General features: G+C 35.4%; 2 protein-coding genes across 8 annotated transcripts in view; one reads left to right on the forward strand and one right to left on the reverse strand.

The window, feature by feature from the left end:
• The window catches only part of LOC106667814 (U7 snRNA-associated Sm-like protein LSm11), a 56,315-nt gene extending 51,081 nt beyond the window's left edge, over nucleotides 1–5,234 (reverse strand). Inside the window, exons 1-2 of one of the 2 annotated variants that reach the window (XM_014396008.2) lie at nucleotides 4,947–5,230; nucleotides 4,823–4,880 (exon numbers count right to left, since the gene is read on the reverse strand). In XM_014396008.2, coding sequence (XP_014251494.1) covers nucleotides 4,823–4,880; nucleotides 4,947–5,159 — 271 coding nt within the window. In that variant the 5' untranslated portion in view covers nucleotides 5,160–5,230. Of the gene's footprint in view, nucleotides 1–4,822; nucleotides 4,881–4,946 lie in introns of both variants that reach the window. The other variant, XM_024227723.1, reaches the window with a different exon arrangement.
• The window catches only part of LOC106667812 (ecdysone-induced protein 74EF), a 305,166-nt gene that overhangs the window by 71,155 nt on the left and 213,292 nt on the right, over nucleotides 1–20,719 (forward strand). For 4 of the 6 annotated variants that reach the window (XM_014396001.2, XM_014396005.2, XM_014396003.2 and 1 more), the window contains exons 2-6: nucleotides 8,300–8,363; nucleotides 8,487–8,623; nucleotides 8,695–8,826; nucleotides 8,891–9,014; nucleotides 9,089–9,205. In XM_014396001.2, coding sequence (XP_014251487.1) covers nucleotides 8,549–8,623; nucleotides 8,695–8,826; nucleotides 8,891–9,014; nucleotides 9,089–9,205 — 448 coding nt within the window. In that variant the 5' untranslated portion in view covers nucleotides 8,300–8,363; nucleotides 8,487–8,548. Of the gene's footprint in view, nucleotides 1–5,913; nucleotides 5,933–8,299; nucleotides 8,364–8,486; nucleotides 8,624–8,694; nucleotides 8,827–8,890; nucleotides 9,015–9,088; nucleotides 9,206–20,719 lie in introns of those variants that run through there. The other 2 variants (XM_024227722.1, XM_014396002.2) reach the window with 2 other exon arrangements.

Genomic DNA, 20,719 nt, shown 5'->3' on the forward strand with positions numbered 1-20,719 from the left:
ATTATTTTCCTTAATTCTTGCCTGTGGGAGGTCAGTTTGTCTTTCTGTTCCGTGCACCTCAACCGAGCCAAGATTCAACATAGAACTGACGTGGAAGTAAGAGTGCACTGGATTCAAGGTATGGTCATGAAGAAGACAGCAAATTTAGGTACTCTGCTAAGCTTTCATCCTATTTTATGGTCTATGAACTTTGCATATTAGCCAAGGAACATCTCACATGCGATGCGTATTCTTTTTTGGGGAGAAGGTTGCGCGAAAAACATCCCGCAATGCACTAAATGCCGAAAATATGGCGATACGAGGGCATACTGCTACCACCATCCTAAATGTGTCAAGTGTGCAGGACATCACCTTTCTTCCAACTGCGTCAAACCACCAACCTTACCCGCCATTTGCGCTTTATGTGGCAGTGCACACCCTGCCCACTACTAAGGATGTGCCACCCATAAAGAATTGCAGTATATACAAATGCATAGGCAGAACAACAAAGATCACTCAGCCCTTCCTGCTCCACCAACTGGGACTCCGCCGGCAGCATCCAGGAAAATGAATGACAACCGAACCAAACCATGTACCTCCAGACCTCATCTACAGTCCTCAACAGGAAGACCACCAGTTATCAGCGAACACACTGGACAATCAATCAGCAGCTCAGTTACGTCAAGTGGCAGGTAGATTTGTCAGACCAACCATTCCTACCACCACTCTCGCCCCAACTTCTACTGACATCTTGACCCACCTCACTTCCTTCTTAAACGATTTTAAATCCTTAATTACCCCACTCATATCCCTTCTTACAATCCTTATATCCGAATTATTTCCTAAACTTTCCCAATGATCTCTCCGAGGACCCTCACAGTCTGGAATTCAAATGGATTACTAAAAAACAAACTTGAACTAGAAACGTATTATTACTAACAGAAACACAGGACAGAAACACAATACTTTCACATAAACGGATTCACAACTTAAAAAACATCTCACCCAGGACAAGAACCCAAGGTGGCATGGCACTCCTAGTCAGAAACACTATTCCAATCACCTTCATCTCTCTGAAAGCACCGACTCCTATCAACACACCTCAATTTCTATTTCCCTTCCTCAGTTCCCGATCATTTTGTCAACAGTGTACTGTACTCCCTCAATCCCCATATATTATCCTCAACTTTTCGACAATTAGGTTCTCATTTTTTTGCAGGGGGCGACTTTAACGCCAAACATCTGGGATGGGGCAGCAGAACCACAAATTCAGTTCTCGCCCCTCTCAATTATACTTACTTATTTCCAGATCAACCAACCTACTGGCCCACTGATCAAAACCGCAGTCCCGACTTGTTGGATTTTTTCGTGACATCTGGTAAAGGTTCCTTCTTTCCTTCCATCCAATCTTTAAACGACCAGTCCTCAGACCACTCTCCTGTGCTCCGCACTCTCGACACAACTCCCATTCATACACCTTCCAGACCTTCTTTAACCAACAACCTAGTAAACTGGAAACTATTTCAACATTTCCTTAAATTTAACATTCCGCTTAAAACTGCTAACCAAATAGAACAAGCTGTCAGTATTCTCACAAGTAAAATCCAACATGCCACTCATCAAAAGTCCTCTCCAAATTCTCATCTTCCCAAATATATCCGTACACTTATAACCTCCAAACGAAGAGCAAGGTTGTGATGGCATCGCCATTGTAACCCCTCTGATAAAGTAACATTTAACCGACTCACTTATTTTTGAAACTCGAATTATCCAAATACCGTTCATCCCAGTTCCAGTCATTCCTTGAATCCTTATCCATACAAGACAACTCCCTTTGGCTAGCTACTAGGAAGGTTACCAAACCACCGTTCAGCAGTGCTTCAAAATAGTCGACACAATATCCTCAGCTCTAGAAAACAAACAATACTGCTCAGCCGTATTTCTGGACATTACGGAAGCATTTGGCCAAGTATGTGGGCACCCCAGCCTCCTCTATAAGTTAAAATGTATCCTCCCTCATTCCTACTATCTTATTGTGAAACCTTTCCTCTTGGATTGATGGTTTAAGTAAGAATCAACACCAATTTTTCACCTATCACATCAATCAAAGCTGGTGTTCCACAAGGAAGTATCCTAGGCCCAATCCTCTACACCATCTACATTGCTGACATACCCACACATCCAAACACACAAATCACAACCTATCTTATCAACACACTCCAATCCTATCCTACCAACAGAAGCATTCCAACAACATCTGAACCTTATTACCTGAACTGGTGCAATCTGTGGTGGATCAGGTTAAACAAACAAAAAAAGCCAACAAGTTACATTTACGCTCAAACATCAAACCTGTCCATCAGTGCACATTTACAACAAGATAATACCACCATCAAACCAATTCTGCTACCTTGGGCTTTACTTAGATAGTAGAGTTACTTGGAACCCACATACACGATTAAAATGGCAAGAACTTAACAAAAGATATGTACTACTCAGACACCTACTTGGACCAAAATGAAAACTAAGCATACATAATAAACTAACCACTTACAAAACACTCATCAGACCTATTTGGACCTACGGAGTCGAGCTGTGGGGCTTGGCCAAATCATTCAATATCCAACGAATTCAGTCTTTTCAAACTAAAGTTCTCCGCTGTTTCCTCAATGCTCCCTTCTATGTCACCAATCAAACGATCCATAAAGATCTTAAAATCCCTTTCATGAAAGATCTTATCCGAACACGGTTCTTCACTTTCCACTCTAAACTATCTCTCCACCCTAACCCACTGGCCCTAACTTTTTCCTCAACATCTCACCCTTACAATCCTCCGCGTCGTTTAAAACAATGATGGCCTCATGACCTTCTATCTAACCCACTGAATTAATTTTAACCCCCCCCCCTAAATTAAATAAAAGAAAGTTCCAGCACTGGTTGGTTTCTCTCCCCACTGCCTCCTGGTCTGACAGGTCTGTCAGATTTGTTTATAACTAAACTATTTGCTCAATGTATATTATGTACTGATTGCAATAAATAAAAAGAATTTTTTTTTAAATTTACCTATAGCTTATGTTTTTCTTTAAGTAATAAGTATTTACTTAAAAAGTAATAAGTATTTACTTAAAAAAATAAATTAACAAAAAAAAAAACGAGGGTAGTCACTTTTTTTGCCTCTTAGTGATTATTGTTATCTGACAAAGTTAACAAATATGAACTTGTTTCAAGTATAATTAAACGACAGTGTTAAAATTTCAGTAAACATGATCAACTGTTCAATCCGTATCAAACGGTTGAAAGTTGGCTAAGTTACACTATAAAAAAAAGTGAAAATAAAAAATATGAGTTTCATGAAGGTCTGAAGAAGGGTGCAAAACAAAAAAAAAGAATTGCACCACTAATACAATAGTATTCAGGGCGTTGCCAATTGAAGGAAACTGGGGAAAGCTGAAACTTTACAAAACTACCTAGTATATTTTACTTAGAAACATAGCCAAAGAAAATACACAAGGATGTTTCTACATATGAAAGCGTTTCTAGGTGTGAAGGATGAACAAAAGAAAGGCTGTTCCAACGCTGATATGGTAGCAGACAGGGTTGTTTAGGATTGGCATACAAGGGGTTGCGATGTAAAATGCCAATTGAAGAAAACATGAAACTTTTTACAAAAACTTTTTATCTGGGTGCGACGAAGATGAACAGAAGAATGGCTGTTCCAACGCTGATGTGGTAATATACAGGGTTGGTTAGGGATGATATACACGGTGATGCGGTATAAAATTCCAAATGAAGAAAACTTGAAACTTTACAAAACTACCAACTACATTTTACTTAGAAACATAGCTAAATAAAATACTCTAGGATATGTATGTATATATGAAAATAGCATTCCTGGATATGACAAAAATGAAAAGAGAGGAATGGCTGTTCCAACACTGATACAGTAGTATATGTGGTTCGTTAGGGATGTAAAACGCCAATTGAAGAAAACATGAAACTTTTTATAAAACTACCCAGTATATTTTACTCGAAAACATAGCCAAATAAAATATTCAAGTATATTTCCATATATATGAAAAGTGTTCCTGTGTACGATGAAGATGAACAAAAGAATGGCTGTTCCAACGCTGACATGGTAATATACAAGGTTGGTTAGGGATGGTATACAGGGTGATGCAATGTAAAATGCCTAATGAAGAAAACTTGAAACTTTACAAAACTACTGACTACATTTTACTTAGAAACATAGCCAAATAAAAAACTCTAGGATATGCATATATATATATATATACATGGAAAGCATTCCTGGGTACGATGAAGATGAGCAGAAGAATGGCCGTTCCAACACTGATACAGTGCATTTCGATGTAAAAAGCCAATTGAAGGAAAGCTGAGGGGTAAAGTCGAACCTTTACAATAGCTACACTCTGTATATTCTATTCAAAAACATAAACAATAAATTATTCAACGATATTCCACACCCACAAAGATTCATTACTGTGTGTAGATGAAGACAAAAATTAAGAATGGCCTTCCATCGCTAATAAAGTAGTATAGAGAGTGTGGCGATTTAAAGTGAAAAAATGAAGGAAGTTGATGGTAAGGTCAAACCTTAGCAATAGCTACATCCTGTATTTTATACTTACATAACCTAATAAAATACTTAATAATTCCAAAATCATGAAGAGCATTGCTGGGTAAAGATGAAAACAAAAATTCAGACTGACTGTTTCTGAGCGATGGTATACAGAGTACTATAATGTGTTCGAATGAAGGAAAGTTGAGGGGTAAGAACTTTTATACTGCACCCTATATATTTATACTTATTAAAAGAAAAAATTACCTATTGATTTTTGTTGTGGTGTAACTGTAACTGGTAGTGGTTCTGCTTTGACCTGCGCCTAAATTTAAAGATAAAAATATTAATTAATAGGTCGTAAATATTTCAAATTGATAATTAAAATCACCGTCTTCGTTGGTTTGATCTGTACACCCGACGTGCCAGCGACGAACTTGGAGATGTTGTCGAGGGTGGGCGCGTTGACGACCGGAATCGTCACGTTCCTGCTGTAGAGAGCGGCCAGTGGGTCAAATCTGACCGAAAAGGGGTTCAGCTCTTCCTGCCGATCACGCTGATCATGCTGATCTTTCTGATCGTCTCGCTTCTCCCGGCCGGACATTCGGGAAACCGGCAGACGCCGGACTGACGCAAAAGTCAACACGTGATCACGGGTTGAAAAAACGGACAGAATGCGCTTGCTACAATCCTACAATCAAGGCCCTCCTGCCACTCCTGAAACAAACAAAAAATTTTTTATTTATTTATTTTAAAGGTGCAAATAGCGCTTTAAATCTCTTACATGAACACATAAGAAATAAATTTAATATAAATTGCAATAATAATAATAAAATCTTCTCAGGCGCGCTCTTCGGACAACTGTCAAAAAGCAAGGTTTACCAACTTAATTGTAATAATTGCAATATTAAATATATAGGACAAAGCGGCAGAGAAATTAAAACGAGAGTTAAAGAAAACTTCCTAAATAAAAAAATCTGAATTTAAGTACCATCTAATGAAACAAAAACACAATTTACATCTAAATTTAAATACAACAGTGTTACACAGTGTCAACAAAGGGCGGAAACTGTTATATGACAAATTTGAAATTTAAAAAATGTAAAATTAAACATGGAAATAAATGCGTTAATTACATTGCAGTATTTATTAATTAAATATATTATTACAGGAATTACATTACAGTGTTTATTAGGGAAATATTTAGTTGTTTTGTAACTTTTTGTGCACGTTCAAAATTGAGCGGCAATCTTCGCTTTGGAAACTCGCGTTGGCGGGGAATCGGCGGTTAACTTGTTCTCTTTTTCAATTCACGTCGGGACTTCGTGGCTCGCTTGTTACCTGTTTCAATGATAATGAGCTTTAAGCGTGAAATCCGTAAGTTGAAAACACAAACTGTAAATACTATCTTTTAAAAAAGATTAAACAAAACGCTCACCTTGCCTTTATCATTTCTACGAAAATTCCATAGTCTTGACCTGCAATTCTGAAGGGTTAGGATAAATTGTTGTAAGAGTGTTGAGGACTTGGGATATGATTGGTGATTTGGATAAGGAATATGGGGAAAAATCTGGTAGATATTTTGGAACATTTATTTGATTTAATTTTAAAGAAATATATTAAAACTCCCAGTTTATGAGTGCTTAGAAGGTTAAGGTTGTTGAAGACCATAATATAGGAAAAAATTCCATGGTTCATAACAGTATTCCAAGCAGAAACGATAAGCGATTTGAAGAGATGAACAGACTGAGGAAAGCTGGGTTTCCATTGTGCGATTCATTTCTTTAGTGTTGTATTGTCCAGCTCTGTGCTTTTCCTCTCCCAGCAGTAGAAATCCCAGTCTGTATAGGCCTTCACATCAACAGCACAGGCTTTGAATCGATACACATGCCTCCACAATCTGCAGAGTCCTATCAGTACTACTATCAATCTAGTCCTGATTTAGTAGTTCCGCCATTAGTTTCTGTGATGGTCCCTTAATGAGATTCTTTCCCTTTATCCTGAAATACAATCCCCTTGAATCAAATACTTATTCTTAAACCATAGTCTGATGGATCTACATTTTTGACAACTTGGTATGCCGCAAAAGGACCCTGATCAATCATTTCTTGGTCAATTTAGCATTTGTAGCCCCTCTGTGCACCTTGGTACTGATTGTCTAATAGGGCCTTGATGCAATCTCAAATGGCCCTGAACTTTATTACTTTATTATCGATACTAGTTAGATTATCCAGTGACACCTGTCTGTCTGAATAAATGACTATTTTTTTGTTGGTAATATCCAGTGTTTTGTCCCCCTTGGCACAGTTTTCAATAAACACAATCTATGTCTGCAAGGCCTGCCCAAGTCTTATATTTTAATTCTTGGTTTAATTCCATTGATAATTGTAGACTCTGCAGTCTTAGTTTCAATTTGCATCATTGCACCTTGCCGTTTGCTCCCCCCCCACAAAAATTCCATTGATACCTGATTTTGATCCATACTCAGACTTAGAGTCAATCTGTATTAACTGGGATCTCTTTTTTCCAGCGTCTGCTCTATCAGATATTTATACATTACTTAAATACAGAATTTGTTGTAGAAATAATACACATTTGACATAACAATAAAATAGGAGGAAGGAACGATATTAGTTCACTTTTTGTATGTAATGAGCTTGAAAGCTTTAGAAAATTCATTGTACTAAGAAAAATTCGCCCAAACCATCCTTTCAGAACCACCTACAGTCCTATAAGGGTGCAGAAATTTCAAAATGAGAACCACAGTAAGGTTTTTCACAAAACAACATTCTCAAGAAAAAAACAAAACAATCTTAACATAGAAAAATTGTGTCCTGGACAACTATCCATCAAGAATGCCGAACGGCACAATTTGCAAGGACTAACAATGATCTTTGAAAGACTGGAGACTGAAGATTTCAATAAAACATTGGCTTCATCGACCAGTCCAACGAATAGATGATTAGATGATTCACTGATTGTAGTCAGGATCCTGGGGAAAAGTGACTTGGTAAAAAAAACTCTTCTTTTAAATTCCTTCAAAAAATTATTTTAAATTTCCCACATTCTAACAAACATTATTTTCTGAACTAGTATTATTTAAATATTTTTTTTTTAAATGAAGAGATTGTCCTAATGAGTGACAGATTGCACTCCAATATGCTGTTCAATCGACTAAAAGAATGTAACTGTACAAGCTAATTCCAAGCTTAATCACAGTTGAACTCATCTTCTCAGGATGAATGCAAGTCATCTAAACACTCTTTTATTATTTCGAAAAATCATTCTACCTTACATTTTTTTTTTTTTTTTTTAATTAATGCATATTACATTCAACCATTTGAATTTTATAATTATAAACAACAGCCAACATTTTCTTTGCATTTAAGTATGTAGCATATTTTTTAAAATTTTATTTACCACATGCTAAGACTGATTGGTTTACACATTAGTCAATAAAAATTCTAATCCTGAATCACTGCTTCTTAATGCTTCTTCGTTAATTCCATTTAATCCAGAATAATTAATAAAATAGTTACTCATAGGTAAATTATCATATATTCAGTATCTGAGTAAAAACAAGATAGACCCAGACATTGTATATACCATGAAATATTTTATATAAAGAGAAAATTAAGATTTCTTAAATAATTCTCTCTTATAATATTATTATTGTTCAATATAGTCTTTAATATGCATAACTTTGGTTTTTAAAAAAATTAATATTTGAATTTTCTGTTTCAGAATCTATAACAGCGAAGTCGATGTGTTGGAGCAAGCGGAGAATCATTTTACCCAACATATCCAGGTATTCGTTAAACTATTTTAGCCTTTTTTTTTACATTAAAATACTCCCTTTTAATTCTGTTAATTTTTTTAAATAACGTTTTCTATAAATAAGTAATTCAATTATTTTTTAAAATTTTTACAGGAGTTTATGTAAAGGAAGCTAGGGTGGCGGTCGTGAAAAGTGCGGCTCAGGCCGCTACAAACATGCCATTTATAGACGACGATCTGCTCTGGTGTCCAGATGCAGACAACAAGATGGTCGACTTGTCGCAGTGCCTTGTGAGCCCTTTTTCATTTTGCTATGAACTCCATGGTATTTGTGATTAATCTTGATTTTTTGTAAATTTCAGGACACTGGTGGAGGGTTGGGCGAGTTGACGCAGACCGACCTAACAGGTCTTGTCGGCACAATTGACGAGGAAGAAGACATATTCAAGTCGTTTGAGCTCGAACAGTTTTTCGATTTCAACAATGAAGAAAGAGTGAGTTAAAAAAAAACTTTTAATCATTTCACTGTACTTATCTATTGCAATAAATTATAAACAGGAAGAGAATAACAATGTTGGAGCAACAAACAAAAACCAAACACTCGCCTTCCTGCAGGAACTGCAAAGAAACCAAGCCAATGCCAGAAAGTTCAACATTGCTGCAGCCAACCCTCTTCTTGCCGGTTTGTGTCTAATACTGAAAATAATGTTTTTATTATTATTTTTATTTTTTTGACTATTCATATTTTAAAATAAGGACCGTACTTTATAGAAAAATTGGCAGCACCTGGTCCAGTAACAACTAGCACACCAACTGTTGGAAGCAGTGCCGAACCATTTCTGAGGATTAAGACGGAACCAGACACCAGACAAGGTTTTTATCACTTTTAATTGATTATTTATTTATTTTTACACAGGAGGCATAAAATTTCTGAAATTGCATTTTTAAACTAAAACTATGTGTCAAAAGATTTACAACTGGGAAACTATTCTATTTATTTTAGGTCTGTTAAAGGTCAGAAATCTATATATATCACAAAATTAATTCCTTAATTAAATATTTTTAGCTAATCAATGTAGTAAATTGTTACTAATTATTAGACGATCCAGTAACATCAAACTTTATTCCAAATAGAGACAAAATTATACTCTACTTCTGTTCTACTTTAAACACTAAATCACACTATACATCCACTGTTTAACCAATTTTATGCTGATTTCACTTCAAATATGCTAAATATTCGTTATAAATCATAAAGAAATATATTGAAGGAAAAAAGAAATAGCTTTGAAGCTTTGAAAGGAATTGTAGGATGCCTATCAAGTGCTGGCACTAGTGGTTGCAAACGGAACCTTTCAAACAGGCTTAGAGGATTGAACCAACTTTGGTCATTATCACGATCACTACTAACAACTTCCCTTCAAAAAATAATCCTTCAAAATTTGTCATTTTGAACTTAGTCTCATTTAATCCGCTGTTGACCTCTTGACATAACATGTTTTGGAAAATTGTTCATCATGGTAGTTCAATTTTAGCGAGATTAGGCAAATACCTAAAGTTACACGTTTGCAGATTTTTTTGTTATAGTTATGACAAAGGTTTATGATTTTTATAAGTTTGTATAATATTGAAAGAAAAAATTACTCAAGGTGGTTTGAATGTTTAAATTTAACTTGTGACTTTTTGAATTAATTTATCAGACTTCCTAATTCATGATTGTGAAGGGAATTGTGCAACTTATAAACAAAACTAGCACGAAATGTAATAGTTCAAAGAGGAAAAACTAAAGCTTTTCCGTCACGAACGGTCTGTTATTAGAATGCAGCGTTCCTTCGAATACAATCGGAAGTAGGCCCCTGGCAAGACAACATCATAAGGAAAGTGGTGTTCATCTGTGTCAAGGATGTAACCTAGATTTTTCTCTCTCGGGAGAGAAATTGATAGTATCATTGCGCATTTCCTTTTAATGCCCGCGAGATTTCTCTTGTGCTTCTAGACTAGAAATTATTTTCCAGAAAGGACTCATTTTGTACTTACTCTGTTCGGTGGTTTAACGGAGATGCAACGTGGCGAAAAATTAGTGAAGGCAGAATGAGGAGAGAGAGAGATAGAGAGAGTGAGAGAGGGAGTGAGAGAGACAGACAGATAAACCGAACAGAGTGAAAGAAAAGGAGAGAAACATAAGTTAAAAAAGATACTAGAAGATTACTAGATATACATATAGTGAGAGGAGCAGATACATTGAAATAGAAAGAAATAGATAGATAATTAGATAGATATATAGATAGAGAGAGACTGACAGACAGACAGAACAGAGTGAAAGAAAAGGAGAGGAACATATGTTAAAAAAAGATACTGGAAGATTACTAGATGTACATAGATAATAGATTTGAGAGAAGCAGATACAATGAAATGGAAAGAGATAGATAGATAGACAGAGGGGGAGAGATAGAGATAGAGATAGAGAGATAGATAGAGAGAGAGAGAGAGAGAGAGAGAGAGAGAGAGAGAGAGAGAGAGAGAGAGTGAGTGAGAGAGCAAGTGAGGGAGAAAACGAGAAAATTTTGATAGCAATAATAAAATTATTGATGCAAATTTTGTGTGGAAAAAGAAAACGAGTTAGGAGAATGAGGGAGAGAGAGAGAGAAAGAGAGAGAGAGAGAGAGAGAGAGAGAGAGAGAGAGACATCAAGGGAGAGAGAAACGACATAAAATTAGGTATGTAGATTTTGTAGGGAAAATTAAAAAAAGAGTTAAAGGCATGTGAATGAGATAAAAGATAGAGGGAGAAAGAGAGCCAGTGAGAGAGAGACACTGAGAGTGTGTGGAGAGGTAAGAGAAATAAGTCAGTATTCAAGCACCTTTTTACACTAGCAGATATCTATAGCGATTTGTTTTCGGTTTTTTTTTTTTTTTTTTTTTTGGAAAGATAAGCAGTTCGAGACTGTAAGAAGAACTGCGTTCCACCCCATCTGCTCCACCACTCCAAGACATACCCCCTAATAAAGATAAACAATTAAAACAAGAGAGAAAAGAAAGAAAGAAAGAAAGAAAGAGAGAGAGAGAGAGAGAGAGAGAGAGAGAGAGAGAGAGAGAGAGAGAGAGAGACTGACAGACGGGCAGAAAGATGCAATCAGACAGATAGGCGGAATGACAAGTGAGAGAGAAAAGCAGAAGATGCATTAACATTATTGAGAATACATACAAATCAATGTGAAGTTAAGAGATTTTGAACTTTGAATAGTTATATTCTTGAATGCACGTAATGTGAATGACAAGATAAACAAACGAGGCAAGGCGGAATAAAGATAACGGCCAGAAGACACGCATATTGTACACTCACAATAAATATATTCAATTTTATGTGTTGGAAGAGCTTAGTCTTTCGACCATAAAAGCTTTAAAGGTTCAGGCTCTTTCTCATTGAATTATTTTATGTATTGGGTTAAATATTTTTAGGAAGGCTCGTTTTACCACAAGGTCCAAGGGATTTTTGTTCTGGCCGAGATCATTTTGACAAATTTTACAACGGTCAAAACCGCAAAATCGTGGAAATTTTATGAAACCGTTTTGATCAAAGATTTCGTTAACTGTTTCCCCTCAGGTTTTATAATTGAGGTCGCTTTTCCCTTTGTACGCCGGGCCTAGTGATAGAAAAGGAAAGCGTCCACAGCGATTTGGCAGGGCACCTTCGTGAACGCTTTTGAGCTCAAAGCTGACCCAGAGACGTCGCCTCTTTGTTGTGTCAAGCGCAGACGTGTAAATCTGTCTGAAATGTCAAAGGTTCTCGGGATCTCAAAGGGAAAAACATATTTTAAGTATTAATGCCGGTCCAACGATTTGCCCTCAACAGTCAGACGGAAATTAGTAACTTAATATCCATTCCAATTAAAAATCTATTCACGGTGATTGGAGTTTTTTATTTAAGTAAAAGCTCTGCTTCTTTTAAAAAGCTCATTTATTTTGTCAGAGCTTTCAACATGTACTCAAGAGTTAGACCAATTTCCTATGAACAATTGGAAGCACAGCAAATCCGATTACAGAAAATGTTTTATCTTGTTTACTTTCTAGAAATATAATATTAATAGAATATTAATTACTATTGGGTAAAAAAGTCGACGTCCGCGGTTTAGAAAGTGTCGATAAACGGGCAACACCCAAAACGGTAAAATTGCCCAACGAGAACATCGTACGACCCGTTTCCTCGGGGACGGCCTTGCGGGCGAAACGGGTTTTTGATAGTGCAAATTTTCAAAAATGGCCATCGGCCGTCAAAACCCCGTAGAGCACCAATTAAAACAAAATTTTTATGCCGAAGGATCAGGCGAAAATTGTAAGAAAGAAAGGAAATGTAGGGTCAATCGGCTGACTCAGAGTACGAAGCTTCCCTGCAAACCTGACCCTGAGATAAATACAAGTATCTGTTTATTTCCCATAACTAGGCATAAAAATTAATAGTTAACTTAAAACATAAACACACCATAAATAACTTTTTACGTGTTATCAATCATCAAGAAAATCAGTTCAATTTCATTCTTTCTAGAGCCAAATTATCGTGTGAATTAATTGTAGTTTTTTAAAGTTGAATAAATTATTAATTGTTTTTTCTGAAACGCGTGGTATTAAGTCGAGAAGATCTCGCCCGGGATGATGCTTTGTCCTGGGAATGCCGCGCTCTACCATCTACAAAAGTCTATAGCGGCTTAGGGTCACTGGAAGTCTCGATCAAAGAGAGGGTAGTACTGGCCGCGATGTTCGGCTAGAGTGGATTGTTTTATTGCTCTTACCACACTGCGGAACCGTCATTTAACGGTTTCCTTATAGGTAGTCAACTCCTAAAGGTGTGTTGTAAATCAGACAGAATGCTTCGTGAGAATAGCCTAGTCTCTAGAAGTCTTGCATCAGATTCTACTTCTGGAGAGGAAGCGAGTAGAAAGACGACTTCGCAAATCAGCATCTCGCTTAGACACTTGCACAATGGGGCTGTTCTCTTTTGGTTTGTGGCAATCAGATGTCCGGGACAGTGTGTGGAGAACGCTTTGCTTATGTCGTGAGTCACAGCCTTTTCAAAGACGTCAGTTATGGTATGATGTGGAAACAACGTTCATGTCAATACCGAACTCACCATACAGAATGGATCTTTGACTGCACTTAGGTACATCGAGGAAGTTCTTTTGGAATGGTCCTATTCCCTCCATTATTGGGTAGGAGGGGTAATGCATGATAATGCTTGCCCACATGTAGCTCGAATTATCACCAATTATTTGGGGTATATAGTGATTACCACAATGAATTGGCCAGTTCTCCTGACTTGAATCCCACAGAACACTTATGGTGGTAAAGAGACAGGTTAGACTTCGTTCACCGCCTCCAACAAGAATTGAACAGCTTCAAACCGTTCTTGTTAAAAAATGGAATTATGCTTCACAAGCAGAAATATGATCGCTTATTTATTTATTACCTAGTAGACTTAAGGGCCTCCGCGGCCAGAAGAAGTAATACAAACCTATGTAATAAATTGTCAGTTAAATTTTAATCTATCACTAAATGATTGCCCGTTGTTTTAGTGAATTTTCGAACCTTCATTATTAAACAATTTTTATTAACACTCTCCAATTTCTGAACTCTTTTAATTTGGCTTACCTTAAAATAAATACGTTGTAATTAATATAAATATAAAAGTTTTTGTCTTTGATTGTATATCATTTGCTCTCAAAATAACTCTTATGCTTTTATAAACTATCATCATATCATTTTATAAACTAAAGATTCTAGATCCTTTTAAAAGTAAATTATTGAATTCATAGTGACTGTATAAGGATCATTTAAACGTGCAAATGTATTGTCAGAAAAAGACATTGCTCGGTAAATTAATGGAAAAAATAACCGATTAAACACTAAGCTAAAATAAGCGGACCCATTATGCAGAATTTTTTAAAGTAAACGGCTGTTTCTATGCTTTATCTCTCCTAAGATATTACAATTTTGAGGAAAATAAGCATAATGTTTCTTAAAAAGGTTTATTTAGTATTTTTATTGGTACTTGTTTGAGACATAGTTACATATTAGACTTTCTTAACTTACCAGTATTTTTTATTTCTCTATTGGAATATTGCAAATAATCGCCTTGTTTATTGTCCAGTTTTCCCCAAAACTAGCAACACAGTTCTATATTTATCTAATATCTGGATAAATCGTTATATCTTAGGTTTTTGTTAATCCCCAAAAATGTTTTACATCTTCATATAATTTTGGCCAATTGCAAACAATATTGCCTCGTTTAAAGTCCAGTTTTCTATCAAAATAACCGCACTGTGCCATAATATGCCTAGGTTGGTTAGGGATGGTATAGCCCATATGCCCAAGTATACGTATTATTTTAATAAATTGTTCCTTCATTGATAGACTGCTATATTATTAAAGCTTTCTTAAATCCCCCGTACTTTCATATACCACAATACAATTTTGGACAATGTTGAACGTAATATCTAGATTTGCATAAAAATGCCCAGTGCCATAAATTTATCTCTTAGGTTTGTATTAATCCCCCAGAATGTTTTACATCTCAATAAAATTTTGACCAATATTGAAAATAATGTTGCATCATTTATTGTCGAGATTTCCATAAAAAAACATTCTGCCCAGAACATTCTAGTATTTTGATAAATCTTTTTTCTTAGACTGTTACTTAAAAGTTTCTTAAATCCCTAACGACGTTATATCAATATAACTTTAATCTATACCTATTTTACAACATAATTATCCAACAAAATAACCTTACATTCAACAATTATTATACATTTTGCTTTATTACATATTTTGATAAATTGTTATAACAATTGGCTACAGTTCCTCTGCATATCCATTTACATTAAACACAAAAATAGAAGAATCCAGGTCAAAGTCATATCTGTTGAGTAGCAGCAATCCATAATGTTTGATAAAGAACCGACTGAAGCTGGAACGGAATCAAGCGGACCCACAAATATTTTTAATACATATAGACTTTTAGATCCCCCAATAATATTTTATATTTCTTTATAAATGTAGGCAATGTATTTATAAAAATAACATTGTTTATTTTTAGAGCGCAAAATTACTTTGGCAGTTTAAGCATTATTTTGATAAATTTAAACATATTGCCCACTTTTTTGGTACCAAAATCGAAGATTTCAGGACATACTCAGGTTCTGTTTGTAACTCATAAAAATTTATAAATTGTATAAACTGTGTTATGAATTGTTCAAAAAGAAAGCTTTGTGAATTCTTCTTTTTAAAAAAAGGAATAACCGATTGAAGCTGAACAAGCGGACAAAGCGGAAATAGGCGGACCCGGAAGGCTGAATTAGGCTCTATTTCATTTTGTAAAAACATTTTTATATAAAGACATTTATACATATATTATAGGCAATACATCAATTTATAAGAATATGAAGCATATTGTTATAATAGAACAAATTGTTTAGGGATGAGTCGGATAGTTTTGATTTTATTTTGCCAATCACGTATAAAATAAAACGTAAGTATATCCTCCGTCACTGATTCAGCGGCGTCCAAATAAAAAAAGAAACTGAATAAAATTTAAATGGACTGTCAAATTATCAAAAGATAGGCGTTATTACTAAATTTGTATATACTTTTCATTATGATGCTTTTTGATTTTTCCCGATGGCCTGCTTTGAATTTTTCCTTTATCATCGGTTTTTGTTCATTTCCTCGGTAATGTTTCGTACAGGATGAAATTCCATTTCGCTAATTTCCCCCATTGAACTTACCGCTAGAGAAAACGAAAACTGGACTGAATCGTTCGAGTAGAGAGAGTGAAGAAGGCCCGCTCTGTTTGCCCGGACTGCTGACCCCTTTTATGATTAATTATAATGGTAGCCTCTTGGTGCTTAAGCTCTTAAAGTTCCATTGTTTTTATGCGCGCTTTTAAACCCTTGAGCGAGCCTTTCCGGGAAACGGAACTGCCGAGTACGCCAAGAAAACCTCAAGATACACGTCGCCTTTTGTTAGCAGTAATTAAAACTATAATTCAGATAATATAGAATCACGACCTCCCGTGTTTATCTTACGTCGTTGTGCTCATGAATAAAGATGGACTTTTTGTGAACCATTTAAAAAAAGTTTACATTGACGGTTTTAAGGGTTTATAAACATAAATTATAAATAACTTACCAAAAGGCTCAAACGTTTTATCCTCATTGGACATTACTTAATATGTTATAATAAATAATCTTAATAAATAATAGACAAATAATATACATAATAGACTTTACTAAAACATCAAATGATATCAAATTCTTCCATTTAGATTTTTTTATATATATATATATATATATATATATATATATATAGAGAGAGAGAGAGAGAGAGAGAGAGAGAGAGGAGTGAGTGTGCGTGTGTGAGGGAGAGTGAGTGATAAACAAGGTGAGGAAGATGTGTGTTTATCTGAGAGAAACGGATAAATTATTGCAAAACAGAGCCATATGGCAGTAATGAAGAGAGTGAAAGAGAAGAGATGATTGAGGGATGAAGAAGAGAGAGAGGGAGAGAAGAAAGAGAGGAAGAGAACGGGTGAGAGAGTGTGAGGAATAGGTGTGTGTGTGTGTGTGTGTGTGTGTGTGTGAGAGAGAGAGAGAGAGAGTGAAAGAAAGGGTGAGAGAGAGAGAGAGAGAGAGAGAGAGAGAGAGGGAGAGAGAGAGAGAGAGAGAGAGAGAGATAAACAGGGTGAGGAATAAGTGTGTTTATCTGAGAGGAACAGATAAAATATTGGAAAAGAGAGCCATACAATAGTAATGAAGAGAGTGAAAGAGAAGAGATGAATGAAGGATGAAGAAGAGAGAGAGGGAGAGAAGAAACAGAGTTTTAAAATAGTTAAGTTGTTCAGCGATTTTTAATATTCCCTTGTAAATCATCAATCATCATGTTTTCTATTAAAGAATTATACAATTTATTATAGCATAATAGTAAAACGACAAACAAGGTAAAATGCAATAGATGAAAGTCAACAGCCTGCAGGAAACATGTTTTCTTTACTCTATATGCTTTAATTTTGACATTGTTTTGATCTTTAGTTAAACATCTAACCTAAAAAAATGCACAGAAAGCAACCCGATGATATAAAAGAAAGGAATCAAGATAACAGTTTGTAACATTGATATTGAAGGAATAAAGTTTTAAATTCATGCCTCAACAATTTCATTTTTTAATATATTCAAATATAATAAAGTGAACGTGTTTTTGTGATATTCATATGGAAGATACGATAAAAATTTGTATCCATGACCTCGTTCTACATATCACAAGATCGACAGTACAAATAAAACACAAAATCACAGACATGCAAGCGAAAAGATAAAATGTCTTTAGCTTCTTCATTGTTTACAACACTTCAGGACCACATTTGCAATTCGACACCGTTGGATCAATTAAAAACAAAATCAATGTATAAAATTATATACGCCAACAAGTGCACAGCAACGAATGCCTGTTAAAAATATATCTTTTAATGTGTTTTTAAATAATGAATCTTGTTATATTGTATTTGATGTATCAAATTTAAATTTTTCTCGTTTTAATTTATATTTTAATGTTTCTGTATATATTGATATACTTTCTACATGGTTATAGTCTCTGAAGTCTGCCATTGACGGGCATGTTATGAGAAGATCATAGTTTATGTTATTTTTTTAAAATTCATTACATAAAAGCTTTTATTGATAAACATTTCTATTGTTTGAAGATTTAATAAAAAAAGAATGGTGAACATTTACAAAGGTTAATAAGTTTTTTGAAGATTACGACCATGATAAAGTGATGATATTAACTGATGGGGACCAATTTGTGTTTTGAGTTTTCAGCGAGGTGAAGCTGTTCAGTTCAAGTTGTAATTTCAGAAATTGGATGCTATTACAAAAATTAAAAATCGATAACCATTATTTTCAAGTTCTTAAGCAAATCCGAGGACTAAACATGTTTTGTTTTTTCTGTTTCAGGTAAGTTGCAAGTTTTTCGCTTTCAAGGCGGTTTCTCCGTCTCTCTCTTTCCACGGTTCGAGTTCCTAGGATGTAGGTTGTTTACGAAAGGGAAGTGGACGTCCTCGCACTCACTTTCACCGGACGCGGGCTGGAACAGACCCGACGAACGGGTCGACGTCGTTCCGCCAAAGTCGTGTTCAGGCCTTATAAAGGCATTGGAGGGGTTCGAATCACTGTTTTATTGAAGGGTTTTGAGGTATGGTACTTTTTCATAGGAAAAGGGCAAACGAGCTTATCTGTGTTTTCTGAACACCAATAAGTTCAGTTTTAATATTTGAGCCGAAATAAAAAACCTTTTGAAAGCAGACCGTTTTTGTAATGTCAATATGCAGCAGAAGCGTTTTTTTAAGTGAATATTTGGTTTTCAATATTTCAGAAAAGGAAGTAAATAGGAATTTTCCCTTCAAAATATATAAAAAAACGATACTTGTCTGTGAGTAAACTTTCAGATTTACAGGTATTTTAGAAATCAAATAACAAAAAAATAGCCAAATAGAAAAATGGAATAGAAAAAAATAAAGATGAATAATAGTTAAATAATAAATAACACAAAACTATTTCACCTTGCTTAAAGTTCTCCAAGCTCCACGCAAACTGTCCAATGACTTGACAACAACAATTTCTATTTTATTTTTCCTCTCATGGTTTCAAAAATTTCTTCTGTTTGAAACATAACCGCATTCCAAAGTTTTGCTTAATATGTGAAAATCCTTTGAAATTTCCCTACCCGGCATCCGAGCACTTGAGAAATAAGTTCTCTCTTGAAACATAATCTTTTTAAGATTTAGCCCAAAGTGTGAAAATTATACGGCATAATTTTTATTCGTGCGGACAAACAATTGTAAATGTTGACGATGCTTATTTTATGATTTTTGAAATAACAGGGTCGTAGTTTCTTTTAACTGAAATGACCGAGTCAAATTGGAAGGTGAAAAAGCCAACCAACCTTAATTTAAATTTTACAACTTCTACGTTTGTACGTTTAAAGGTTTGATAAACGCTAGGAACAACAATGCGGATAGTTAGGGTCTTTATGTTAACAAATGTTATTTTCATCGTATCTTTTCAATCTTTTCAACATAGTAATCATGTGATGCTGAAATATGATTAAAATTAAAAGTCTGCGAGTGAACACGTATTGAACCTGCACTGCCATGCTTATTTGGTTCGCTTTCTCTGTCTGGTCTTTTTATGTTTTAACGCGTTTCGGCTTTGCGCCACCCTCAGAGAAGAACTGAACGAAAAGTTCACGGCATAATTAACCCAGTGCCGATTTAGCATGTGAAATACATTGCGTTTGTTTGTTCTTCACCTCAGGAAAAGTTTTTTCCTTCGAGAGACATTATTTAGTATTAATTTTTAAGGTTTTCTTGCGTAGTTTTCTGTGGTTCGTGTTCGATGAGACCCATGGACTTATCTGCCATCATTTCACCACAGTCCGTGTTTTTTGTTCATATACAGACACTTTATCTTTATACCATATGCATAAAATTCCGCAAATCTCTACACTGTCTTCGATAAATAATCAATCCTTCGGATGAAATAGTGTCATCAAACCCGTGCCTTTCCCGTTTGAAAACTGACCCAAGGTAAACCGCACGTTCGTTATTTCACGTCCTGGGAATGCGACTGGGTAAAAAACCGGACGAGGGGGGAGTGACTACATCAAAATGACGATAACGAGAATTTTAAATTTTAATAACATAAAAAGACTTCGTAGATAAGGTATACAGTTGAGTAAAAAGGCGAAGGTGTCCGGAAAGACTCGAATTTGAAGGTTCCTGTTTGGAAATCGGTCGCAATTGCTGTTCCGTTGAAATGCTCCTGTTCAGCGATCTGATCAGACTTTCCTTCATCCAGGTAGATAATTCGTTTTGCGAAAAAGGCGAAGCTTGACGGACTATTGGCAAACAGCGAGAATAAACGTATCCGGTGAAGAATTGGACATTAGTTGAAACATCACTTTTTTAAAATTCGTTTCACCCGATGAAGAACAAGAGAAAACTCGGACTTATAACAAAAATCCTTACTGTTTTATCTGCCTGTTAGGTAAAAATCTTTAATGCTTACTGTTATTTTAACTTTGATAAATTATTCTGGTGATGTGTGACTATTTGACAACTTATTGTGTTTTGAAACGACTTCTATTTGTGTTCCCACGAGTTTCACTTTGATTTCCGATTTACTTCTCCCCCCCGTCACAGCCGCAACTCCTTAAAAGTCCCCGTGTCAACAGTCGACCGTCCTTGGTCGAATTCTGAACCTCGCCTTTTAAAATTCCACACGGAAATAATTCCCCACCGCGATCCGTAGGAATATTCAACAGGTGACGAAACAGGGAGAGACGG

The sequence above is a fragment of the Cimex lectularius genome, unplaced genomic scaffold (genome assembly GCF_000648675.2).
Source record: "Cimex lectularius strain Harlan isolate CLEC.00 unplaced genomic scaffold, Clec_2.1 scaffold95, whole genome shotgun sequence".
In the NCBI taxonomy this organism is placed as follows: Eukaryota; Metazoa; Arthropoda; class Insecta; order Hemiptera; family Cimicidae; genus Cimex; species Cimex lectularius.